The sequence below is a fragment of the Sitophilus oryzae genome, unplaced genomic scaffold, assembly GCF_002938485.1.
Source record: "Sitophilus oryzae breed Bouriz unplaced genomic scaffold, Soryzae_2.0 scaffold_1297_pilon_pilon, whole genome shotgun sequence".
Taxonomy (NCBI): Eukaryota; Metazoa; Arthropoda; class Insecta; order Coleoptera; family Curculionidae; genus Sitophilus; species Sitophilus oryzae.
This window is the reverse complement of record NW_022145945.1, coordinates 4,626,626-4,636,410: the sequence shown is the minus strand read 5'-3', so window position 1 is coordinate 4,636,410 and position 9,785 is coordinate 4,626,626. Positions and strand designations below refer to the sequence as shown.

At 31.7% G+C, this 9,785-nt stretch overlaps 1 protein-coding gene across 1 annotated transcript; it reads right to left on the bottom strand.

Annotated features, from left to right (window-relative positions):
* Positions 1-1,473: 1,473 nt before the first annotated feature.
* On the bottom strand, positions 1,474-5,511 carry LOC115874471 (piggyBac transposable element-derived protein 3-like). Its single transcript, XM_030889621.1, has 3 exons — positions 5,427-5,511; positions 4,547-5,361; positions 1,474-1,479 (listed from the first exon to the last, which is right to left on the bottom strand). The coding sequence occupies exons 1-3, from the start codon at positions 5,509-5,511 to the stop codon at positions 1,474-1,476; spliced, it is 906 nt and encodes a 301-aa protein (XP_030745481.1).
* Between the last annotated feature and the right edge of the window lie 4,274 nt (positions 5,512-9,785).

Sequence of the window (9,785 nt, the reverse complement as noted above, 5' to 3'; positions counted from 1 at the left end):
TAGTCATTTCCGGTGAAACAGGAAGTGACGGAAAACAATTGAATACGTCAATGAATCCTAATTTTTGTCATATACTAACATACCAAATATCGTTTTTTTATCTGAAAAAAAAATAAAAAAGTTATAGGGGTGAGCCACTTTTGAGGCGCACCCGGTATATCCATTAACAATTTGCAATAAATATTTTTCTTGTCACTATTAAAGCAATGTTTTTTTACTTAATCTGAAATTATATACATAAAATATTTTATTATTTATTTTTAAATATTTTATTTTTGTTTGATCTACGGTATTATCGGATTAAGAACACCGGATGTTTCGGATATTTAGATAAATCTTCTTCACAGATGTATTGAATTGGGGTGGAATTTTGTAGGGTTTTAGCAGAGATAACATGTCTTAGGGCAAAATGTGTCGATAAAGATATTTGTCTACGTCCTAAGCCCTACAAACAAGTTCGTTTGACAGCACCTTTAACCCTTATAAATTAAAGTAGAATTATTAGTAAATAACCTTTAGATAAATGCTGTATGATCTTGAATTGATATTTAGATAGATTCTTATCATTAGCGTGACTACCACTTTATCCTGGGGTGGGCCTGGGGGGGCCTAGGGTTGAGCCCAGGGGGGGTCTAGTGCTTTTGCTTTTTTAAATGGAAAATAATTTTAAAAAACACATTTTTTGAATAAAACGTTTTACATGAATTTCTCTATCAATAAATTTCATAGACTTGGTTATCCGTATATTAACCGTGTTCCCGTAGATTACTTAAATACCTACAAATTTTCTAAAAAAAATAAAAACTGACACATTTTTGAACACAACAAAATAATAATAACTAAACAAAACTAGAAAACGTCATTTTCACTACATCACAAGCAAATAAAAATTAATACGTAGCCAAGACTCATAAAATTCAAGATTTCTCTGGGGGGTGCCCAGCAGGACCAGGGTGGGGTCCGGCACCCCCGGGCTCCCCTGTAGTTACGCTGATTCTTATTAATATAAGTTTTATAAGTATATATATAATTATAAGTATATATATTAATATAAGTTTATGACTACTAAGGAACTAGTTGTGCAGAAAAAACTTGTATATTTCTAATAAATTGAACTGATATTTCTAAATATAAGGCATCATTGTGAGATGTAAACAAAAAATTACCAAAAGTTTACATATTTTTACCATAGACAAAATATAGCATAACATACAAATTCTATGTTAAAAATTAACTATTTTTATTTTATCATCTTGTTTTAAAATTATTGTAAAAACATTACTAGATTGACATGTGTTTTTTTTATTTGAATGCGTATTTTTCGAACGTTGAGAAGTGAAAAATATGTCTTTACATTTCGATATTAAGTAGGTTATATATGTTATAAATGGAAAAGTTAATCAAAAAGTTCGAATGTATAAAATATGATTGAAAATGTTTGCGAGATCTTTCAATTAAATCGTTTGTTTGCTATTATGCCTAAAAATAAATCAGAAAATCACACCACACAGGAGTTTAGCAGATATTGCAGAGATGCATTACAAATATGGTTGAATATAAAGCAATCAAAACACGCTTGTCGAGACAGTTACCTAGCTTACTAGTCCGAAAAAGTAGCAAAATAAGCGTTCGGCATTTAACGTTTTATGTAAAACTGGCTAGGTATTTTTACACAAATGAAGAAGGAAAGTAAAGATAACGGATTATAGGTACTATATCCGCATTGTATCACATTTTTAGACAACTTCTTTATTTTTAAGATTTTGATGGTCAAACATTATCATCTTGTTTTAAAATTATTGTAAAAACATTACTAGATTGCCATGTGTTTTTTTATTTGAATGCGTATTTTTCGAACGTTGAGAAGTGAAAAATATGTCTTTACATTTCGATATTAAGTAGGTTATATATGTTATAAATGGAAAAGTTAATCAAAAAGTGCGAATGTATAAAATATGATTGAAAATGTTTGCGAGATCTTTCAATTAAATCGTTTGTTTGCTATTATCGTTCCGGAATTTTATAAAATCTGTTTTCAAGTATATTTATATATAAGTTTTGCGGATACACGTGCGGGGTACATACAGGATGTCCCAGAAATAAGTGCATGTATTTTAAGTGGTAGTATTCGACCACAGAAACATGAAAATTTTATATTTTTTTACATTTTCCGGAAAATATTGAAAAACGTGCCGCTTGTTCAGTTTCAGGAAATTGGTTTATAGTACTTCAGTGTTGCCACTTCCTACGTTATCCACATTTTGTATGTTTATAAGTTTTACACATTTTGAAATTTCTACCAAAAAAATACTTAAATTAATATTCATATAAATAAATTCACTGTATATTTTTTAATAATTGTAGATTACGTAAAAAAATTAACAATATTGCAAAATATTTTAACATACCGGGTGCATCTCAAAAGTGGCCCCTCCCTATAACTTTTTTATTTTTTCAGATTACAGAACGAGATTTGGTATGTTAGTATATGACATACGTTAGGAATGATGAAATATTTAATAATTATTTTCGGTCACTTCCTGTTTCACCGGAAATTACTACAACTTTTAATGTTTAAATTACACCCTCGGTACTTTGTTACTTTATTCTACTGAAAATGATACTCTGCGTGTGTGACAAATCTATTTTCCAAGGCTCCTTGATTAAAAATTAGTGTTTTTAGAACTCTAGATTGAATTTTAAAATACAATTTTGTTTTAAGCGAAAATAACAAAAGTTGAAATATGGTATGTCATTCTATTCAGAGTGTCATTTTCTATGGAATAAAGTAAAAAAGTACCGAGAGTGCCATTTAAAAATCAAAAGTTGTAGTCATTTCCGGTGAAACAGGAAGTGGCCGAAAAGAATTCAACACGTCAATCAATTCTAATCTATGTCATATACTAACATACTAAATCTCGATATTTTATCTGAAAAAAATAAAAAAGTTGTAGGAGTGAGCCATTTTTGAGACGCACCCGGTATACCTGAAATATCACATTATTGTTATTAAAAATTCTATTAATTCTCATTCAAAAAAATTCATTTAAATTGACTTGTTAAATAACTTTTTTCGTTACTACTTAAGTAGTTATATATTTGCACAACTGCTTCCACCATAAAAAGGAATAACTTTTTTTGAAAGCTTATTAAGGGAATTTTTTGATTTTAATACCAGCTGTTTATTTGCCAGAGCTCGAACTTTAAAAAAAAATTAAATTTTTTATACAATGGTTTTTCTATAGAATTTTTTATAATTGGAAAAGAAAGTCTGGAATTTGATTTAAATTACTGGAATTAACCCATTTATTCCCGGGGATAGAAATATATAAAAAAAAACATTTTTTTTTAAATACTTTTATTATTATACATATAAAAAGACAAATTTCATGTTTTGGAAAATTCCCAATTCATTTTTTAAAAAAAATAATAGTGGTGCGTTGGCGAACCACTGGTATAAAAACTAAATAAAACTTTTCTAAAAATATTCCTAACTGATAAAACCCTACTAAAGTACACTTAACACATCGGAATTATCTTACATTCTACTTAGAAGTATAAAATAAAACACTAAAACGCTCAAAAACAACTAATTTATCAACTTTTATTTGGTGCATGTATGAACCACTGGTAACAAAGATTATTACTTTTGGTGATACGTAGCAAAGCACGGAACATGCAAATGTACCTTACATTTTTGACATATATACATACTATGATTATGGCAAACTCTACATCTCCTTCGAGCCTTAGTTTCGTGGAAAACAATGGTGTGGCCTTGATTATCAAAGCGAATTTCGTCAATAGATTGTGGAATGTTTCTAATAACTGCAGCAACTCTTGTAGATTTCATTAGACGTAGTGCAACATATGATTTGAAATCGATTTGAGATATTTTACTATTGTTAGCAACATTATAAAGCTTCCAAGCATTCACCATAATACTGTCCAAAGTATTACAGAATAAAGGCCACCACCATTTTTTCCCCAAAATTCTGGTTCTGTAATTGGCTATTCCGTTATCGTGCAAATCCACACCTCCCATATATTTATTATATTGTGTGATTACATTAGGCTGTGGAACAAAAACATCTTTTTTTTCTTTTCTATTATAACGTTTGACTTTATTTATAGGTTGCACATTATGTACGTTACTACAAAGCGTTACGCAAGAGTTATCATTCCAACGTACAACTGAAACTTTCGAATCTTTATCATATGCCATATCAAAAGCGCCGCGTTCTTTTTTCGAAAAACTTTTACTATTTTCTAGAGGGCAATTATTCGTCCTATTTTCTCTGATAGTTCCAGTAGCAAAGTAACCAGTGTTTTTCAGGTGAGAAAATAATCGAAAAGATGAGAAAAAATTGTCGAAAAAAATTTCATGGTTGCTGGGCTTTTGGATAACAGACAACAAACTCATTACAACGTCACCGCTTAGTCCAAGCTCAGAATATATTTTTTTTTGATTCCCAGCATATGGCATTGTATAAAATAAATACCCGTCAGAAGAACATAGGCACCAAAGCTTGAAGCCAAAACGTACCGGCTTGCCTTTGATGAACATTTTACAAGAATGCCTTCCAAAATATGGCACCATTTGTTCATCAATTGATAAATGAAAATTGAAAATTCCCCATTGCAAGTTTTTTCTATTGATTATGTCCACAAAAGGCCTTATTTTGGAGAACTTATCATTTTTGTCTAATTGTTCATTGTCAGACAGATGCAAATTTCGTTTTATACTATAAAACCTGTTTCTACTCATGCAATTTTTCACTATGCCCACACCTTTGTCTTCCTCAGTGGACCAGTACATTGAAGTTTGTGGTAAAGTGTGATATCCGGAAAGATACATTATTCCTATAAAATTTAACAATTCTTCCTTAGAGACTATGAAGTCATGTCTATTATTATCTGCAGCATATTTATGTGAATATCTCAAAACTAAGTCTGTCACTTCTTCGTCAAAAAATAAAAAGAACACTTCTAAAGGTGTCTTACCACCTACAGCTACAGCTACGTTTTCTTTGTCTTGATGTTCAGTTGATATTGGAGAGTGTGTATATTCTATTTCTCCTTTGAGCCACTGCGGTGCAAGAACAGTATTACGGGAAACTGAAGCAGTAATTTTTCGTTTTTTGGTTTCTAAAGTTTCTTCATCAGAAGAGTCCCAATCGTATTGTTTTCGTACATTTTGATCGACATCTACAGAATTGGAAGAGCTAGGGATGTGAAGTTCGAAAGTACCGACAATATCGTTTGGCTTTGCCGTTTCCGCCAATATATTCTCATCATCTATATCTTCTTCATCTGTCAAAGCATCGGTGTCTGGAGGTATATAAACTGCATCCAGTACAACTAATAATAAAAAACAAAATTTTTATTGAATTATAAACTATAGATGTAAGTAAGTGATTTCTTACCATTATTATCATTTTCCAGCTCAAAAACAACACTTTCCAATTCCTCTTCTAATTGTCTTTGCGTCAAAAATCGTTTATAAGGCATCTTAGCTAACTTACATGCATATAACACGAAACACAAACTAATAATAACGCATTTATTCGATTATTATGACTGTGCACACGTTCGTCAAAACTTGTCAAGACCGGCAAAATTCGGCTTCTAGTTTATTTTTATTACCAGCGGTGCGCGAATGCACCACTAATATTTTGGAGAAAAATTAAGGTTTTTATAGAGACTGTGGTAAATCATCCTTTTTATCATAAAAACGGAAGATCATGACAGATTAGTAGTAGTAATAAAAAAATGGAAATAATTATTAAAATGTGGAAATTTTTCAAAATTCCATTATATAGTTTTTGCAGATTTATTTTGTCACATTTTATACGTTTGTATTTTTTATTACCCGAGGAGAAGAAAAGCCTCAATAAGTATTTTTATTAACAAAAATCTATTATCAACGAATGGGTAGAAAAATCTAGGCTCCAAAACAATATTTTAATCGAAATTTGATTTTCATAAGTTGCTGGTGCATTCATGCACCAATGGGATAAAATGGGTTAAATTAAACATCTCTCGGGTATCACATAAAATTAAGTCGTTATATAACTTCATTCTTATGCCAGTCGAAGAATTTCAAACGTTCCAAATTAATTGCTCTTTTATCTTTAAGCTTTTGAACGTTCTTCGTAATTGAATTATTTGAGTCTAGGCATTTCAAATATTATTATGAACTTCATAATTACACTGAAATCATCTCAATTTCGGTTGTTTTAATTTTAATAATATCGGAATTTGAATAATTTTTCAAAACAGCACTATTGTTTGTATTAATAAAGTATTGATTGGTGACAAAATTCAATGTTTTGGAGATAGAAATTATAGCAATGTGATCAGTTGCTAAATGTAAAGTCCGCAGAAGTTATAAATTTAAATAAAATTATTTATATTATACAAAGTGTCCCAGAAATAAGGGCAGATATTTTAGCTGGTGGTAGATCTGGTTAAAAGAAACATAGATTCTCTTTACCACTTTTAAAATAAATCGAAAATAACCGACTTATTTGACTTTGAAAATTTCAAAAAATTTTGGCAACATTTTGAGGACCGCCGGCAGATACAGCAAACACCATCCAATTACTCGGATAGGAGACCGGATCTCAGATAATTCGACGCCCTGTGTTGCCGCATAGTCAAGAAATAATATTATGCCTAAAAATAAATCAGAAAATCACACCACACAGGAGTTTAGCAGATATTGCAGAGATGCATTACAAATATGGTTGAATATAAAGCAATCAAAACACCCTTGTCGAGACAGTTACATAGCTTACTAGTCCGTAAAAGTAACAAAATAAGCGTTCGGCATTTAACGTTTTATGTAAAACTGGCTAGGTATTTTTACACAAATGAAGAAGGAAAGTAAAGATAACGGATTATACTATATCCGCATTGTAGCACATTTTTAGACAACTTCTTTATTTTTAAGATTTTGATGGTCAAACATCAACAAAATATTCCTTATGTTTGGTGTAAATTTTCTCTAAAATAAAGCCACAATTTAAAATTCCGTTACAATACGGAAATAGATTGAAGTTTTATGATTACAGCACAGATTATACAGATTATAATCTTTGTTTTTTCTTTATTGTTTTTCGTGGTTCTAATTTTTGGAATCGGGCACTAGTTAGGTGACTAGTTTGCGCTCATAGCACGCCCACTTATGGCCTCTAAAATTGTGCACAGCGCCTGACCGGCACAGTTATTAGAGAGATATCGGAAAACCGAATAGCGTCATCCAGTATTTACGCGTACCTTATCATGGTTACGATATGCGCGAGTCAATTTTTAACGCAACACCCGCTAATAACGTTACCGCCTGACGTAATTTGCGGATCAATTACACCAAGCGCTCTTTCTAAATAACCTCTGATAACGTTTAAAAATTGTTTAAAAGGGCATGTGCGGGTATTTGACAACCGGAGCCGGCCGGCGAGATCTTTTATTTTAGGTTATGTTTGAATTGTTTTGAATTATTGCTTTAGTTTTATTAGGTAATTTGATATTTAAGTAGCTGGGATTAGTTTTAATTAAATAAATATGGCCCAAAATATGGATTCCACCTCTTCCAATACTAAAGAACCTATAAAGAGTCTTAGGTTTACAGCAGATGACGACTTAGCCCTTCTAAGAGAATTTGTTGCTTGTTGCCCTAAACCCATTGGCAGACGTTGAACAATAAAGCACCGGAAATAAGCAGTTTAGCCCTTTAGTTTTAAAATACCTAGTAAACAAAACAATTTCAAAGTTTTAAATTCAAAGTTAGGTTAAGTTTAAATAGCGGACGCGACGCGATCAGAATTCTTTCCGATCCGATAACTATAAATGAAGAGAGTTAATACCACCTCACGTAAAGGAAATAACACCTGGCCTTATTAACGTCCATGCACGCTATTCGGTTTAGCGATATCTCTCTATTACGCTGTTTATTGTTATTTTACGCGAGTTTATTTTTGCGCACAGGAAATTTGACTGGTTTGCACATTGTCATAAAAACAATTTTCGTACCACGAATTAGGGACAAGATTGTTATCTGTATACTTATAGGATACCTAATCTGTGATTACAGTGATATATAATTTATGGTTTTCTAACAAATTGCGCGCTATTTTATGGCAAATGCTGAAGCTCTGCAAACCTTAATCAAGCCTTAATTAAAGAACGTGTGTTAGAAATTTTGTGTGTGGCAGGACACGACAAGATCGGGCTAAGCCTTAGGCAGATTTCTGAAATAGAATATATATTTCCTTGGGCCACACACCCGCTTGACCCGACCCCTGAGAGCGAACCAAAAGTACAGGCGTAATAAACTCAGGTGTACGCGCACTGAATCGGTACCAGTCCGGCGAGAAACGGCGAAGGCGGTGACTCGACTATCGTAGATAGGTAGAGGTAGGAATCTGGCCTCTACAGGCCGAAATGTTTTAGTGGACGTCGGCGCCGTCTATATGTACGATGGTAGCAGTCGCTTTTGCTGGTCGGTCCGATCCGATGCAGTGCGCGCCCTCCTTTAAGGGTATACGTACAGTACGTCTGTTCGTTCTGTAGCTACGGAGTATCCGTGAGAGGGGAAATGATATTTCTCTCGATTTTTTTCGTAAAAAATTAGACGATGCGTCCCATCAATAAAAATTCGACAAATTTGCAAGTAGCCAATAAAATGAGTGGGCGGAGCGATTTGCGGTGACGTACTCGTCAAGTCGACGTATAAAATATATTGCAGTTTATTTAAATATTTTTTGTCCCCATTCCTTTCATAGACACAGATCCAGCAGACGTACTGTATAGCATTATTGTAATTAGTGTTTTATTTTGCTCTGTAATCAATAGGTATCTAAAAATATTGGATTAAATTGAGTAAATATCAATCAAAATTTGAATTAAAATTAGTGAATTTATTAACAAATTTAGATAAAAATTTAAAATTAACATTCCTAATTTTTGGCGTAAAAATTTAAAATTGCTGTGAATTTATAAATATAGAAGTATATAATGCAGAATGTGGGTAATGTAGGACGTGGCAACACTGCAATGCTTATATACTATACCGTAGAGAAATCTCAAGCGAATAAACAAGTGGCACTAACAAGTTTTTTAACATTTCCCAGAAAATATCAAGAAAATATAAGCAAAATGAAGATCGGCTTCAGTATCTTAAATTATACAAAAAATTTATACATTTTGCGAAAATTTCATTTAGTCAGGTGTAGTGTCAATTTCGATATGATTGATGACGTGCATCGGAAAATGTTTTGCGATTATCCTAGTTTTATATTTGCACAACTTTTTCCACCATAAAATAAACTTTTTCTGAAAGCCAAACAAATAAATTTGCTTATGTTCTATGGAACATAAAGAAACAGAAAATAAGTTCGATTTTAGATTCAGTTTGTAGATAGCTAAGCTATTATTTATAATCTTTTTTATTTAGTTTTCAGAATGGACAGACAATGACGAAGGTGTACCAAATCAAGGTAAGTTTTACTAGAACACAACTTGGGTGCACAACCTTAGGAAAAAATATCGCCACGGGATACACACATATTTTTCGATGACTACCATCACAGATAACATATTAATATTATTATGTTATCTGTGCTATTATCCCATTTTCCGTAGCATTGAACTAAATAAATCTTGTGCTTCTGTAACATTTTAAAAGAGTAAAAAATATGACTTTATTTAAAATTTTATCAATAACAATCTATCAAAAGATGCTATTAAAGAATGAAAAAAGAAATTATATTACTATAGAAACA